The sequence below is a fragment of the Salmo salar genome, chromosome ssa16 (genome assembly GCF_905237065.1).
Source record: "Salmo salar chromosome ssa16, Ssal_v3.1, whole genome shotgun sequence".
Taxonomy (NCBI): domain Eukaryota; kingdom Metazoa; phylum Chordata; class Actinopteri; order Salmoniformes; family Salmonidae; genus Salmo; species Salmo salar.
Genome location: NC_059457.1, coordinates 3,894,198 through 3,912,156, shown reverse-complemented (window position 1 = coordinate 3,912,156; position 17,959 = coordinate 3,894,198). Strand labels below are relative to the sequence as shown.

General features: G+C 41.9%; 1 protein-coding gene across 4 annotated transcripts; it reads right to left on the bottom strand.

The window, feature by feature from the left end:
* Positions 1-3,594: 3,594 nt before the first annotated feature.
* On the bottom strand, positions 3,595-14,846 carry LOC106573055 (methionine aminopeptidase 2). 4 transcript variants are annotated; one of them, XM_014147702.2, is made up of 11 exons: positions 14,543-14,846; positions 13,674-13,790; positions 13,208-13,270; positions 11,174-11,276; positions 10,411-10,572; positions 9,750-9,931; positions 8,783-8,877; positions 8,333-8,429; positions 8,081-8,184; positions 6,269-6,384; positions 3,595-4,602 (listed from the first exon to the last, which is right to left on the bottom strand). In XM_014147702.2, exons 1-11 carry the CDS (start codon positions 14,694-14,696, stop codon positions 4,281-4,283), a joined length of 1,515 nt encoding a protein of 504 aa, XP_014003177.1. In that variant the 5' UTR covers positions 14,697-14,846; the 3' UTR covers positions 3,595-4,280. The 4 variants fall into 4 exon arrangements, with proteins under 4 accessions (XP_014003177.1, XP_014003179.1, XP_014003178.1 ...); XM_014147704.2 differs by having other exon boundaries at positions 3,595-4,533; XM_014147703.2 differs by lacking the exon at positions 13,208-13,270.
* Between the last annotated feature and the right edge of the window lie 3,113 nt (positions 14,847-17,959).

The following is a 17,959-nucleotide window of genomic DNA, read 5'->3' as shown; positions in this document are numbered from 1 at the left end:
TCTTATTAAATACTTTTTTTTTTACATAGTTGAATGTGCTGACAACAAAATCACACAAAAATAATCAATGGAAATCCAATTTATCAACCCATGGAGGTCTGGATTTGGAGTCACACTCAAAATTAAAGTGGAAAAACACACTACAGGCTGATCCAACTTTGATGTAATGTCCTTAAAACAAGTCAAAATGAGGCTCAGTAGTGTGTGTGGCCTCCACGTGCCTGTATGACCTCCCTACAACGCCTGGGCATGCTCTTGATGAGGTGGCGGATGGTCTCCTGAGGGATCTCCTCCCAGACCTGGACTAAAGCATCCGCCAACTCCTGGACAGTCTGTGGTGCAACGTGGCGTTGGTGGATGGAGCGAGACATGATGTCCCAGATGTGCTCAATTGGATTCAGGTCTGGGGAACGGGTGGGCCAGTCCATAGCATCAATGCCTTCCTCTTGCAGGAACTGCTGACACACTCCAGCCACATGAGGTCTAGCATTGTCTTGCATTAGGAGGAACCCAGGGCCAACCGCACCAGCATATGGTCTCACAAGGGGTCTGAGGATCTCATCTCGGTACCTAATGGCAGTCAGGCTACCTCTGGCGAGCACATGGAGGGCTGTGCGGCCCCCCAAAGAAATGCCACCCCACACCATGATTGACCCACCGCCAAACCGGTCATGCTGGAGGATGTTGCAGGCAGCAGAACGTTCTCCACGGCGTCTCCAGACTCTGACACGTCTGTCACGTGCTCAGTGTGAACTTGCTTTCATCTGTGAAGAGCACAGGGCGCCAGTGGCAAATTTGCCAATCTTGGTGTTCTCTGGCAAATGCCAAACGTCCTGCACGGTGTTGGGCTGTAAGCACAACCCCCACCTGTGGACGTCGGGCCCTCATACCATCCTCATGGAGCCTGTTTCTGACCGTTTGAGCAGACACATGCACATTTGTGGCCTGCTGGAGGTCATTTTGCAGGGCTCTGGCAGTGCTTCTCCTGCTCCTCCTTGCACAAAGGCGGAGGTAGCGGTCCTGCTGCTGGGTTGTTGGCCTCCTCCACGTCTCCTGATGTACTGGCCTGTCTCCTGGTAGCGCCTCCATGCTCTGGACACTACGCTGACAGACACAGCAAACCTTCTTGCCACAGCTCGCATTGATGTGCCATCCTGGATGAGCTGCACTACCTGAGCCACTTGTGTGGGTTGTAGACTCCGTCTCATGCTACCACTAGAGTGAAAGCACCGCCAGCATTCAAAAGTGACCAAAACATCAGCCAGGAAGCATAGGAACTGAGAAGTGGTCTGTGGTCCCCACCTGCAGAACCACTCCTTTATTAGGGGTGTCTTGCTAATTGCCTATAATTTCCACCTGTTGTCTATTCCATTTGCACAACAGCATGTGAAATGTATTGTCAATCAGTGTTGCTTCCTAAGTGGACAGTTTGATTTCACAGAAGTGTGATTGACTTGGAGTTACATTGTGTTGTTTAAGTGTTCCCTTTATTTTTTTGAGCAGTGTATATATATTGAACAGGATTATCTATTTTGGATGCAATTTTAAAGGAATTGATGTCACGCATGCTCTGATTTAAAGCAACAATTTTCAAGTGATAGGCTGTTTTACAATAAAAGAAGATGGTAACCCCTGAAAGCCAGAAGGAGATGTGTAAATTAGACGGGCATTCGGTCCTTACAGCATATTACTGTAGCATAGGCTATGCTGCAGCAAATGTAGGTCTACCTATCACAAGAACAAAAGTTACCATGATGAGATGATAGGTCTGCATGCATTGTTAACTGCACTCCATACTGAGATGGGCAGTCTGTCCCCAAAATGAGCATTGATGATTGATCATACAGAGAGCAGAGAGAAGGCTGTAGAGAAGGCATATTTAGACATTGCATAGAATTGAACATTTCCATTTCACGTCATGTTGTTGATATAAATAATTTATTATAATTTACTGTTTTTTCAGTTATTTATCCTGGGGAAAGTAAGTGGTTTTCGACGGTAGATCTCGGCAAATCTCGGTAACCGAGTTGCCGCTATTCAACCACAGACTGGAACTCAGTAGGCCCAAACAGGTAGAAGAGAGAGAACAGAAGAGAGAATTAAAAACAAAACATTAAAGGGATAAATTGGCTAATCTCTTCAGTTCCCTGAGCTCTCCCTCTCGCCTGTGTGTGTGTGCTCCCCCAGTCCCCTGTCTGCCTGACAGAGGGAACACACATCCAGCGCTGAATCTGCCCCATGGACTAGACTCTAGAACGCCAAACTTACAAACACGCTCTCAGTTTAGAAATGAACTGACTCCACTCATGTCCTCTATCAACCATTGTATCTGATGTAAATGGATCTTTGTCAGGTTCAATATCGAAATATGACATAACGAGGGTTACTTACTTTCGTGGTGGTCTGTCTCCATAAGGCCCACTTCTACTTCTTTCAGGGATGTAGTGGTAGATAACTGGTGGGTAAACACAGTGCCTAAAAATAGGTGTAAACCCTAATTCAATACATTTATTTTATTGGGTGCAATTGTGGTCAAATCATATGGTTCACTGCAGAAGCAGGACTCTGGAAAAGTTGGGAGATGACCATGTACTCAGCATTTGAAAGGTACACTGAGTTTACCTGAGTTTACTCTCCAGTTCAACACGGATTCCACTCCATATCAGGTTGTTTTGGGAGACTTAAGTTCGCCAACAGAAACTGACCTCCATGTGTTTCTCTCATTAGTAACCAACCCAACAACCCCTTATTAATCTCCGAATAAACAATGAGCTACTTAAAGTAAGGGCTGAATTGACGTCACTGTGCGTCTGATCTAGAGAGTATTAGATCTAGATAGATACAATACATAGCATTTGACCCAGACAACAGGCATAAGGAGTCCTGTGTTGCTGTCTCTAAGGACTAGCTAGGTCAGTAGCTGCTGGCCTGGTCTGGCTGGAGAGATATGATGCATCCCCTTTACTATGACATAATCAGTTAGACTATGTCCTTATACCAAAGACTATTAACAGGAGGGAGTTTTGACATAAATGGGCTAGAATTTGCATGTGGTGGATAAAGTTGTGACGGGATACATGAATGAATTCTGTGTCACAATCATATCATCTGTATGTCTTGTATATAAAATGTGATGCCTTATACTGTAACTGTATGTATTAAGTGTCATGCCCATGGCCTATGTCCTATATTTTTGTATTAAATGGACATAAATGGGTTGGAATTTGCATGCTGTGAATAGTGCACAGGTAGTCCAATGGGATCCAATGGTTATGAATGCCATTATCATAGCATTAGTTTTCTCGACATACTTTCTTACGTACTACTGTATATGCATTAAGTTTCATAGTGAGTAACAAGTCTGTATCTTTGAAGCGCAATTGTGTAATGTGAAATTCTGTTAGTTCTCTTGCCTGTGAACCCAAGTGGAGAGTACATGTAATAATATCGCCCTCCTTTGGTTAAAAATGAGAATACAAAGAATACAATTTCTATTACACAATTTGAACAATTATAAGCTCTTGTCTTTCACTGAATACAGTGGCTATCTGATGATGCAGTCAAATTTGAAGACCATAGAAACAAAGACAGATATAAGATTTGTAACAATACAATTTATTTATAAAAAAAAATTGCCTCAAAATAAAATACAGCAGATAAACAAAATATAGAAATATAAATACTTTCATAGCAGGTATATATATTTTCCACAGGTTCTTTCCAAGGCATTGAAGCTTTGCAGTATTAAGTAATATATTGAGGTGTCCACCCAAAACATAGGGAGAAATTTTGCATATTTCATTTTATTCTAAATAAGCAATATAGCAATCAAGTAAGTATGATGAAGAAAATGTCAAGATTATATTTCTTGCTTTTTATATGCCCTTATTTATTGGCTTGATCCTTTGAAATAATACATGTAATAAGTAAGCTACTTCCTTGACACCAGTCTCATGCTCTTGCTAAAACTCTTGAAGCTACTAAAGGTTTGGATTTAGGCAACTTAAAATTACGTCACAACAACGTTGAATAAATGTCTAGTGGGGATTCTTGTCTGTGTTTTACTGGGTTGTGTTCATTAGGCACCAAACGGAAGAAGAAGAAGAAACAACACAGAGGGACTAACTGGACTTGTCCAATAAGAAACACTCAATATCATTTTCTGTTGCAAAACATTTAAAAAGTTTTGTTCCCTAATGAACAGGACCCTGATTTATCTTCTCTCATTCTTTCTCTTCCTGTTCTTCCTGGTTTGAGGTCAGCCGGCCTACGGAAAATGCTCAGTAGTCATCCCCACGGCTCACCACTTCCTTACAGGTGGGCCTGAGTAGGATGGTGTGTTCGTACTGAGCGGTGTAGGAGCCCTTTGTGTCGCAGAGCGGTGGGTACGGGTCTATGATGCCCAGGTCACACAGGTTCTTCAGGGCCATCAAGTACTTGCTCTCTCCCTGCCGGTCCAACCAGCGGCGGCAGAACGCCAATGTCCCGAAGTTCTCATTGATCACATTTAGCAGATGCTTGGCCCTGGGAAGTCTTGACGCAGAACAGGGAGAGAGGAGAGGGAACACACAGGAAAGGCCTGACAGTAACCCTTCAGCAGCGCTTGAAGTGGAATGAAAAAGGTGCCAGTACTCATTTTAATTTAGTACCGGTGTTCATACTTTAGAGTGAATATTCCGGTACTCAAGCAGTAGAAAATGTGAGGTGTGCACCAATGCCCTTCAATGATAAGTATGGTTTTTGAAATAACAGGTCAGTACAGTCCTAACACCCCTGACTACATCGGCCACGTTGTATGCGTGAGTGTTGCAAACATAAATGTACACATACATGTTAGTCAATCATTTCATCTACACTACTCGCACATGTTAATGAGCTTATGCTATGACAAACGCTAAAATAGAACTTGGTTCTATTTGAGGCCACCCTCAGCGGGGATGATACAAAACGGTAACATCTGGCTTTTAGGGATACAGTATCTTCAACCTAGCTTTCTTTTCCCCGTTCAGGCGTTCCTTTTATGCCTGCTACGTTAGGTTAATTTGAGACGCTAGACGCGCTGCAAGTCCTGCCTCTCCCATCTTCCTTATTGGTTTCCACGAAGATACAACCTCACTTGTTTGCTTGAAAGACGAACGAGGAGATATTAATCAAAGATTAATCAAAAACTAACTAGGTTTCCTTTTTTATTGATGGAATAATCTTTGGGAATAGAGAAACACACGATTTTTGTATGATCCGGGTCAAAATTCTACAAAGAACCAGATAAAAAGGGGAACATGTGCATGATCAGGTAAAATAACAACCCAATGTTCATCTGCCAGGACAAACTGCTAGCGACAGCTATCTACCTAAATGTCCATGAATGTTTCATGTGTGTTTCAACCTGTCCCCAAATGAATACAGTTGGTTCACAGTTGGTTTTGGTATTTTAACCTGAGTGTCAAGATAATGTCTGGTGGGATAAACAAAATCAACACACGCTCAGGGCCGGTGTAGTCATAGTGTAAGAATAATTCACAAATCTTTATCGCATAATGAGTAGTTATCTGGGAAGCGAGATAATTTGTAAAGCTGTCATTCTGCACAGTGTCAATGCCCTTGAGTGCCATGAGTGTCTCTGATGTCTTTAACAGAGTCAAGACCAAATTAAATCTACAGAGTATACAAAACATTAGGAATACCTTCCTAATATTGAGTTGCACCCCCTTTTTGCCCTCAAAACAGCCTCAATTCATCGGGGCATGGACTCTACAAGGTGTTGAAAGCGTTCCACAGTGATGCTGGCCCATGTTGACTCCAATGCTATCTACATTTGTGTCAAGTTGGCTGGATGTCCTTTGGGTGGTGGACCATTCTTGATACACATGGGAAACTGTTGAGCGTGAAAAACCCAGCAGCGTTGCAGTTCTTAACACTCAAACTGGTGCGCCTGGCACCTACTACCTTAACCCGTTCAAAGGCACATAAATGTTTTGTCTTGCCCATTCACCCTCTGAATGGCCAGGATACACAATCCATGTCTCAGGGATTGTGCATACCTGTTTCCTCCCCTTCATCTACACTGATTGAAGTGGATTTAACAGGTGACATCAATAAGGGATCATAGCTTTCACCTGGTCAGTCTATGCCATGGAAAGAGCAGGTGTTCCTAATGTTTTGTACACTCAGTGTAGCGTTCTTAGCATTGATGTCCCGTGTCATCAATCAGCATTAAAATCAGGTGAGGCTCTCACTCAGCGAGCACCGACCGAACCGTGCGACCAACCTTATTGGCACGTGTCCAACACTGAAGTTCTTCATGTAATGCGAGCACTCCATGTCATCGTGGACCGCTCCCCGCCCTGTGCTGCCAAATGTCTCGATTGCGTACACCTCACCTTCCTGTGGAGAATAAGGGTAGACGAGGACACAGTAAACTCAGCAGATCCCAGAAACAACTGATTGACCGTAATCCATCTGCAATTTACATGAGGCCAAAGTTCTTCAAACTGAAAGCCGCTACTGGCAATTGGGAACAGCCACAAGGAAACAGGGAGCGGTGTCATTGACAGCCTTCTGCTAACGAATGTAGATATTCAGAGATTAAATAGCGTTTTTTTTTTTACAAGAATCAACATCATAGATGAGCTAACATTTTTGTCAATGTCATTACAGTTACTCCATCGTCTCTTATAGTGTTCTCACACACACAATCTGGGTGTGATCTATTGAAGAGGTCTTTATCACACACACACCACTCCCTCCTTCCCCGCTCACACACACAGAGCTCATCAGCTCTCTATCAGGCCGTTGTGGTTGTTCAAGGCCCTGTGGTGTTAGCTGATAACATTGCGACACCCTCCCTCCCTCTCTGTCTGCTCAGATAATCACTCAAAATGAGAGCAGCCCCGTGGCACGCCCCGCTGACACCAATACACTCCACATAGAGAGAGACAAGCACACACCACCATGAAAGCAAGCACACCACACACACACACACACACACACACACCCTCACACAAAGAGGGTAATGGCCCTAACGCACCAACACTCACTCCGGCTAAAAATATAACCCTCAAACATGCCACATCAGCAACTCATTGCCTCTCTCCCTGGCTTCGTTGGAAACATCAGCAAAACGCACCACTCAGCAGCTTGCCAATTAAAATGGTTCAATTCTGTCCAAACTGAGTTGAGCATTGCAGCTGTCCGGGAGGGGGGGTCCACTAGCCTAGATTTGTGAACCTAGGCTAGTGAACCTCAACCACACCCAACATTTCCATCCTCAACCTACTCAGATCCAGTAGCCTCGTCACAGATCTGTTTGTGCTGTCCTGCCAACAAAGAGCACAGGAATACTAGACAGCACAAACAGATCTGGGACCACGGTACCTTTCCTGGGGCAGGTATCTATGCAGGTATCTAGGCAATATCTTCTCCTTTAGTGAGGTAAATGGTCATTAATTGACTTTGAGTGGTGGAAACGTAATGTGCTTCGAGATGCAATAAGGAGTTTCAACAAGTGGCGCTACTCACTATTTGATGCTTCTGGCTGGTAATGTGATTAAAGGTGTAATTAAAGCCCCGAAGAGGGTGCCTAAGGAGGTGTTGGAGTGTGTGCGTGTATGTGTGTGTGTGTGTGAGAGAGAGAGAGAGAGCAAGAGAGAGAGAGAGATGTGAATCCGAGCTCATCTCGACACTGTGTTGTAACTCTACATAGTCTAGAGATGTTCTTTCAATAACACTTAATCAAGGGTTTTAATTATATGCTACGTTTTTAAAAGATAGACATTCTGAACTGATCAAACTTGCAATAGAGGAGATGTGTACCTTGAGTTTGTTGTTGCAAACATGGCAGGGAAAAAAGAAAAAGAAGTTGTTTTACTAAATTGTACCCGAAGTAACATCTCAAAAAACCTTCTGTTCAAATGAATAAGAGGCGAGTTCAACTGCTTTCACATCCAGTCCCTATTACATTTGGTGGCAGCAGTGGAATTTGAACCCACGCCTCTGAAAAGACTGGAGCCTGTTTGATTAAATTGTACTGAAGTATCTGAAAAACCTTCAGTACAAATGAGCATAAGAGGATGAAGGTTACCTCCATCCTGGTAGCTTCTCCTCCCTTGACGATGGGAACAGTCTTGCCTGCGTGTATCCTGTACTGTCCGATGGAGTGGCCATTGAGGTTCCTGATTGGCTTTACTACATAGGGAGAAAATATATATATATATTGCAATATATCTGTCATTGTAATTTCCCAAAATCAAACCAGCAAACATAAAGAGGCAAACAGTTTCCTATATAAACAACCAACAAACAGAGAGACAGACAAACAGAAGGAGCCTGATACCTTGGTATGTTTTCCCATCTATCTCCACCTCATAAGACTCCATGACCTCCTGGATGGTTTCACCCACGTCACACAGACGCACATCTATCCCTGCACACTGGGGAAATGCTTTCAACTTAAACAAGCTCTCTCCACAGGGATCACAAATGGACAAGAGGTGACACGTACACAAGCATTCATCAACCATCTCTACAGAGCTCATTATCAGACGAGTGATGAGTGAGAGTTACATCACACATCCTTTTATGTTAGCTAGTATCCAAGATATGGACATTTAGAATAAGCTTTTATCCATGCGGCTTACAGACATGTCGACATTAACAGTGACAGATACAGTATATTCAGTATTTGTGGCCCATGTGGGAATCAAACCCACATAGTGTTGCCAGCGTCATGCTCTAACCCGCTGAGCCATTGGAACCAAAGTCATGGATGAATGGGTTGAGTTACCTTGATGCCTGTGTTGGTAGCATCTCTTACAGCCTCCAGTAGTTTGTCATACTTTGGGTTGAAGGTCACGGTAAAGGCACAGTCAATGATTCGACCTAAAACACCAACAACATGAACATAAGGACATGAGGAGGTAATGCTTTTTCTGACGGCTTGTTTCAGCTGGTATTGTGATATTCAAATAGTGTAATTACTAGCTAATTATCATGCAACTACAGTACCATTGGACCGTTTTATATTTAAACAAGTGTATCAGGTAAGGCAAGACAGTAAGAGGGATCCTCAATCCTGCTTTTGGAGAGACTGCAGTACTCCAGGTTTTTGTACCAGCTCAGCAGTGGAACGAACACCCGATTCAGCTAATCAAGGTGTTGAAGATCAGTTGATAAGTTGAATCAGATGTGATGGGATTCAATTGCTGGAACAAAACCTGCAGTATTGCGGATTGACTATTATTGCTTCAAAATGCAAGTGCAACCAGATACAGACATTAGGCCGGGTATCTGTAAAGCACTTTGTGACAACTGCTGACAACTGCATTTTTACCTCAACTAACCGGTACCTCCTGTATATAGCCTTGCTTGTTATTTTACTGCTGCAGTTTAATTATTTGTTACTTTAATTTTCTATTTTCATCTTTTTACTAATCCATTTTTACTTAACACTTTTTTTTTCTTTTTTACTCAGCATGCTTGGTTAAGGGCTCATAAGTAAGCATTTCACTGAAAGGTCTACACCTGTTGTATTTGGCGCATGTGACAAATAACATTTGATTTGAGACAAGCTTTCTAAAAACATTTTATTGAGAGATTGATAGAACTCAGTGCCAGTGCTGACCATGTAAGTGTGTGACAAAGTGTATTTATATAAATAAATGTGATTGATTGATTGATTGATTAATTGATTGAAGTAACACAAAACAAAACCACAGACTGAACAGAAACTGAGTGTCAGTGTGTTGACTGACCGTTGATGTGCGTGCCAAAGTCTATCTTGCAGACGTCGTCATACTGCAGTACTGTGGGGTCTCCAGCGTTGGGTGTATAGTGGGCAGCAACGTGGTTGATGGAGCAGCCAGTGGGGAATGCCAGGCCAGCCTTCAGACCATTCTCCTTGATTAGCCTCCTACTACAGCCCTCCAACCGCTCACTGTTGACACAAGAGGTCAGGTTTAATATTCAGGATATGTTCACTTCAGCAACATACAAGTAACTGCCACAACAAAGGAAACACCAACATAAAGTGTTGGGCCACCACGAGCCAGAACAACTTCAATGTACTTTGCCATATATTCCACAAGTGTCGACACCACTGTTCCACGAGCAATTCCATCATTTGGTGTTTTGTTGATGGTGGTGGAAAACTGGCTCAGGCACCGCTCCAGAATCTCTCATAAGTGTTCAATTGGGTTACGATCTGGTGACTGAGACGGCCATGGCATATGGTTTACATAGTATTCATGCTCATCAAACCATACAGTGACCACTAGTGTCCTGTGGATGGGGGAATTGTTATCCTATGCGGGCATACAACAATATGACTGTGAACAACAGCCAAGTACAGTACAGTAGTATAACATGACAGTTTGTAAAGTACCAAGGCCTATATGATTTGTGAATGAACCTCACCAGATGTCGATCATGGTCATCCCAGGTTTGATCCAGGTGTTGACGTAGTTTCGGACCTGTCTATGGGCCTCGGCAGCCTGACGGAAGTCATTCCACATCTCCTCGTTAGCCTTGTCTAGGACCCTCTTCTCCTCATGGGTGGTCCTCCACGCTGCACTGCGCCTGATGGTGAGGAACACACTCCATGTGCGTTTTCGTATGTGTGTGTGTGTGTGTGTGTGTGTGTGTGTGTGTGTGTGTGTGTGTGTGTGTGTGTGTGTGTGTGTGCGCACACGCCGGTGTCACATGGAGTCACATGGAGACATACACACACAGACATGTATGAACAGTCACAAATGCGCGCACACACACACACATACTGTACACACACCCCACAGACAGCACATTCTTTATCGTCTCATTATGCAAATGTTTTCTAATGGGATTATGATGTGAAACAACACGTTCAGGAAATGATGCAGCATACACTGCAGTTTATAATGCAGGTATAGATTAACATACCGGTAGAGTGTGTACATTTTAATGCAGTGTATGCAGCTATAGATGAGTTTGTGTCTAATTCATTATTATATTTAACCTTGATCTAACCAATAAAGTGAATAAAGACAGAAATGTTATGTTATGTTGGGTGACTGAGGCACATCATATATTTTTATTAGGTTTCAGAGTATGAAGTATGATGGACTGTAAACCACAGAGGCCTCGATAAGATCTATGGCCACCACACTGCATAAAGCCAATGCACTTGGTAGAGGTGACATACCCGTCTTTAGATGGGGGATATTCACACTCCTCTCCTTTTGGGAAGTCTCCACTGGGATACAGCTCACAAATAGGGATGGAGGGAGGGTCAGTCTGTCCCTTCACTGTGGCCCAGATAGGAGAGGGGAGGAGAGGAAGGAGGGAGGGGAGGACGAGAAGAGAGGAGGACAGGGGAAGAGAAGTAGAGAGAGGTTAGCCTCTGCAGATGTCCAACCCATTGTTGCTATTAGCAACACATGGTAACATATAGTCACAGCACATGCTACAGCAGAGTTCCCCAATAAGCGGCCCGCCGGTGATTTTATTTCCCCCCCAAGTTTTCTGAGCAAAAGAGAAAAAAAAATGGACATAAAAGACTGTAAAATCCCCAGAAAAGGAGCTCAAAGTGATTTTAATTTAGGGAATCTGTTCCCCAATATTTCAACGCATAAATAGAGAGGCATACAGTTAAGGTAGGAAGTTTACATACACCTTAGCCAAATACATTTAAACTTCGTTTTTCACAATTCCTGACATTTAATCCTAGTAACAATTCCCTGTCTTAGGTCAGTTAGGATCACCACTTTATTTTAAGAATGTGAAATGTCAGAATAATAGTAGAGAGAATGATTTATTTCAGTTTTAAACACATTCCCAGTGGGTCAGAAGTTTACATACACTCAATTAGTATTTGCTTCACGGTTGGGATGGTATTCATCGGCTTGCAAGCCTCCCCCTTTTTCCTCCAAATATAACGATGGTAATTATGGCCAAACAGTTCTATTCTTGTTTCATCAGACCAGAGGACATTTCTCCAAAAAGTACGATCTTTGTCCCCATGTGCAGTTGCAAACCGTAGTCTGGCTTTTTTAAGGCGGTTTTGGAGCAGTGGCTTCTTCCTTGCTGAGAGGCCTTTCAGGTTATGTCGATATAGGACTCGTTTTACTGTGGATATAGATACTTTTGTACCTGTTTCATCCAGCATCTTCACAAGGTCCTTTGCTGTTGTTCTGAGATTGATTTGCACTTTTCGCACCAAAGTACGTTCATCTCTAGGAGACAGAACGTGTCTCCTTCCTGAGCGGTATGACGGCTGCCTGGTCCCATGGCGTTTTTACTTGCGTACTATTGTTTATACAGATGAACATGGTTCCTTCAGGCGTTTGGAAATTGCTCCCAAGGAACCAGACTTGTGGAGGTCTACAATTTTTTTTCTGAGGTCTTGGCTGATTTCTTTTGATTTTCCCATGATGTCAAGCAAAGAGGCACTGAGTTTGAAGGTAGGCCTTGAAATACATCCACAGGTAGACCTCCAATTGACTCAAATGATGTCAATTAGCCTATCAGAAGCTTCTAAAGCCATGACATCATTTTCTGGAATTTTCCAAGCTGTTTAAAGGCACAGTCAACTTAGTGTATGTAAACTTCTGACCCACTGGAATTGTGACACAGTGAATTATAAGTGAAATAATCTGTTTGTAAACAATTGTTGGAAAAATTACTTGTGTCATGCACAAAGTAGATGTCCTAACCGACTTGCCAAAACTATAGTTTGTTAACTAGAAATTTGTGGAGTGGTTGAAAAACGAGTTTTAATGACTCCAAACTAAGTGTATGTAAACTTCCGAATTCAACTGTATCTGATCGTATCCCAATGTAATGCAGAACTGAAATGATTCTGTTTATGTCAAATATTATGTCTGTTTGGGATTCTTGAGGTCAATTTGGAATGTACAAATTATTTATAACTATGTTCCGGCCCCCAGACCATCAGCTGAAGGAAAAATCCTCCTAAGGCTGAATGTAATTAGGGATCCCTGTGCTACAGGGAGTATGACAATGTATGCTTACAATGTATAATGTTACGTGTATAACATTACAGGTGTACAAACAGTGTTCTAGAGGCAATCTCTTCTCAAGAAACAAACCTCCTCGGGTCAAAAAATGCCAACATGTTTTTTTATGCCATCTGTGAGCCATCAAAGGTTGTCCTGTACCCACTGATGTAACAGAAGGAACTCAAACCATGCAGTGGAGGAAAAAATGCCAACATCACCTCCTTTCTTCTTCTTTTTCTTTTTTTTCTTTTTCCCTGCTGAGTTCTCAACATCTTCCCCATCTGTTGAAAACACATTGTTTATTCCCTTAACAAACATGACGTGGCGTGTTCAGTCACAATTCACAGTGCTTGCAGTTAACTGTTTACACTTAAGAAGTTACGTTCATGCACCACCACCGAAGATGCCAACTCATGTCACGTCAAATTCTGAGTTTGTTCGATTAAAGGAGCAAATCGGGACATCAAGATCCGTGTGAGAATGATAATGACAATGATGATAATGAAGTGAAAGAGGACTTGAGAAGTGGTTCAGTCACAATACCCAGTGCAGTTCTGGCAGTTAATGTAGTATGTTAATGCACCACACGAAATGACACCAAGCCCATGTCACATGTTGAGTTTGAGTATGAGAATGATGATAGTGAATGATGATGATGATGATGATGAAGTCAAAGAGTCGTACCATCCACTCCATCGTCCTCTTTCTCTTTGTCCTCCAGCAGAGCTTGCTGCTTCAACTGTTTCGTCACATCACCAACACCTCCGGTATCTCCATCCCCCTCAGCCTCATTTGTCCCTGCTGCAAAGTCATACACACATACACACATGTGCGCACACACACACCCACACACACACACACACACTCAGTGAGTAAATTGTTCATAGTTCTGAGTCATTTTGAGAAAGTGCATCTACTGTGATCAGAACTTGGCAGGAGCCATGCATAATTTCAATCTATACCTTAGGAATCAATATCCCAAGGGCATATGTAGGTACCTTGCAGGATTATGCCATGCCATTTAGCCCTTCTGAAACTGGACTACTCTAGTCTGTAGAGAAATAGTTAAACGTGCTCCAGGAAATAAGATCAAGTTCACATGTGTTTTTACAAGATAAGATAGCCTTTGCTTGTCACATAGTTTTGTCAGCAATTAATGTAATGCTAAAGCATGCTTTATTTTTATCCCTAGTGGAGCTCTTTTATAAGGCAAGGCAAGTGCTGAAAAGTACTGGAATATCACGGTCATGCACAGACAATTGATATGGTATCTGCCTATTCCCGTTGAAAGCAACATCCTTCAATATTCGAATTTGACAGCATTCCATCAAACCAATAGAAGAAGAGACATGTCAAGCCTCGAGAGAGGCATTGCCCAGTTTCCAGATGTGCATCCGCCAGTTAGCCCTCATAACGGGACAGGGACCCGGTTTTCACTTACAGGTACGGGACAAATGTGACTTTACTGTTTTTTTACGCTATGGCACAAATGTGAGCCCTCAATAATTGGCTATTTTCAAAACGGCATTTATCCACAATGTCATGCGTCTTACCTGGAGCAGCAGTCTTATTCTTTTTCTTTTTTCTTCTCTTTTTCTTCCCTGATTCCGAGGGCTCCTCGTCCTCTTTCTCTTCGTTCTCGCCGGCGTCCCCATTGAGAACTTCGGGCGCCTCCAGTTCAGACTGCATTGTCTCAAGCTCCGCCATGATCAGCGGCAGGAATGAAGTGACGCATGAACTGCTGGGAGCCTCCAGTGGACAGATTCTGAAACAGTCATCAGCTGCAGCCTGTAGCTGGCTGTGCTCGAGGGAGAGCCTGCCTGCCCCGGCAGAGGCAGCTGAGCCATTAATGAGCTATTAGGCACTTTGTGCAACTTCTTGACCTCAAGAGAAAACTAAACCCGTCCTATCTTAATGACGAGATAGGAGTGTAGGCTAGTGCATAAATGCTGTTTGGAGAGCCTGAGTTTGCGATTCTATACTAACTCTGCTGATGTTTGTGTTCCAAACATAGACCCATTTCAAGATATAGTATGAAATGAAATATGATGTGCTATCAAAGTCAAATAGATGATCAAATGCACATACACATTATCACTATGACACTTGTCGTTCAAATGTGTAATAAATACATCTTAAAGAGAGCCCTTGATCTAAACTGTATTAAAATGACATATAAAATGACAAAGTCTATAAAATGTTATCACTCACTAGCCTACAGCTGGCATGAGACACTTCTGATGTCCTCGATGAATGGCCCATAAGGGATGCAGGCCAGAATCAAATCACCACTTTCTTTCTTGAACAATTATCATCCAAATATGTGCTAGCGCGTCCATCTCAAGTTACTTGGCTCTCTCTGTGCACTGGGGGACGGGGACCACTTTGTTTCGCATAACTTGTGTTTGCAAGTTATCAAGCGCTCGAGCCACATTCTATTTTTTAGAAGAGGAGTGATCCGGTGGTTTGTATTGTCGATGTTATGCTTTCAGATTGTTTACAGGATTTGATCATTTCTGGTGCGTGAACACATTTATAGACCGCCCTGTGCAGTGTATCCAAGCAACACGTTTCCGCAAAAATCAAACTAAAAGGATGAAGGTTACATTTACACTAATAGCTAGATGAAAAGGGAGGTTTGTCCAATGTTATTCTGACTGACACCTGCACTCGCTTCTCTTCTTCTACTTGGGTTCAAATGTGTGTATTTGGCACCAGATCGAGACAATATGTTGAGTTTGTAATTAAGTGGAATTATTAATATTGACAGATTTAAGACCCCCGACCACTGTATTTCTTTGACCAGGTGAGGTAACCAACGGACATGATTAATGTTCTATAATTCTGCAATATAGAGGAAACATGGGATAATTAGGCTAATCATAACTTTACACCTCTCTTGCGAACAGGACACGGATGCAGGAGGCCTTGAGAATGCAGTTGAATCGATCATTCCTTTGATTTGGCAAATGAACAGTGCTGTAAAGTACTTCAGTAAAATGACTTTAAAGCACTACTTAATAACCATTTACTGCAGTGGGGTAAATCAGGGTCACACAGTGTTTCTTGGTAGTCTTAAACAAATCTACTTTGAAACAAATTATACCTCACACAGATGTTTATGGGTTTAAAGAAAATAAGTCACCTTTACCATGTCAGATAAAGAGTTGAAATGCATTCAATTTTGAGTTTGCATTTCAATATTACACATTATATACATCACAGAAGACTAAAATATAGCAAAACCGTTTGGCATTAGAAACACTGGATTTTTGGAAGGTTTTTGAAATAATGTTTATTAATTATGAAATAATAAAAATATGAATAACATTCCACCCATGAGGCCACTAGTGTCACGTCCTGACCAGTATAAGGGTTATTTGTTATTGTAGTTTGGTCAGGACGTGGCAGAGGGTATTTGTTTTATGTGGTTCGGGGTGGTGGTTTATTTAGTAGGGCGTTTGATTTATTATTTCCGGGTTTTTGGGTAATGTTCTATGTTTGTATTTCTATGTGGTCTCTGGTCTTTTGTATTTCGCACTGCTAGCCTTCATTTAGCCTGTGAAACTGTCCTTCGTCGTTCTTGTTGTTTTCTTGTTTTCTCGTGTTCAACGTCATTTAATAAATTAAGATGATGAGCACCAACTCTGCTGCGTATTGGTCCACGTTCTCAGACGACGATTTCTCTATATCGTCGGAAGATGAAGAAACTTATGACAACTAGGTCATTTGACTGCAGGAAAGGGCTACATTGTATTTTTTTTTGGGGGGGGGGGGTATCTGTACTTTACTTTATTGACTATTTATATTTGGGACAACTTTTACTTTTACTCCACTACATTCCTAATGAAAATAATGTACTTTCTACTCCATAACATTTTCCCTGACACCTAAAAGTACTTTTTGCATTTTGCCCCTTACAAAAAAAGATTGCAGTTTTGAAACTGCAGTAAAAGTGCAGTACCTGCAGTCGACTGTGATATTTTGGATGCAGTATTTACATTATTATTTTGAACACAGTATTTGCAGCATACTTCAGCTATATTGCACTCTAACTGACTGCAATCTTTTTTCGTAAGGGGAATGCAGAGCAGGACAGGGCCAATTCATGCACTTACCAAGAGAACATCCCTGGTCATCCCTACTGCATCTGATCTAGCGGACTCACTAAACGAAAATGCTTTGTTTGTAAATTATGTCTGAGATTTTGAGTGTGCCCCTGGCTATCTGTAAATAAAATAAAAACAGAAAATCATGCTGTCTGGTTTGCTTAAAATAAGGAATTTGAAATTATTTATACTTTTTCTTTTACTTTTGATACTTAAGAATATTTTAGCAATTACATTTACTGTTGATACTTAATTATATTTAAAACCAAATACTTTTAGAATTTTACTCAAGTAGTATTTTAATGGATTACTTTAAATTTTACTTGAGTAATTTTCTATTAACATATATTTACTTTTACTCAAGTATGAAAATTGGGTAAGCCTACTTTTTCCACCACTGCAAATGCTGTTGCACTTTTGGCAACAAACAAAGGTATGTCCTTTATCCAAAGTAGGTCTTTATTGGTAATGCAAATTTGGAGCATTAAGTATGTGTTTTTTGTTGTTGTTGCTTAGTGGTTAATAATATTATTGTTATTTTTTGGCATTTCTATATTTTGTATTCTTTTCATTTATTGATAGCCTTTGCACGCACAGTGAGTGTGTTGAGGATAAGGATGAGTTATCAATTTTTTTTTTTTTTAAACGACGATAATGCACACAAAGTTCAAAATAAAACCTTCATAAGTGATAAACCTCATACCTCCCCACTGTTAACGGAGTAATGAACATGGGTGGTGGGAAGAATCTGGAGGCCGCCAACGTGCCAGCTGTGCCAGCTGTGCCAGTGGACTGGCTGGATGACATGAACCCAATGGATGCATACAAGCATGTGGCCCCTCAGTTGTTGAGCGAGTTGGG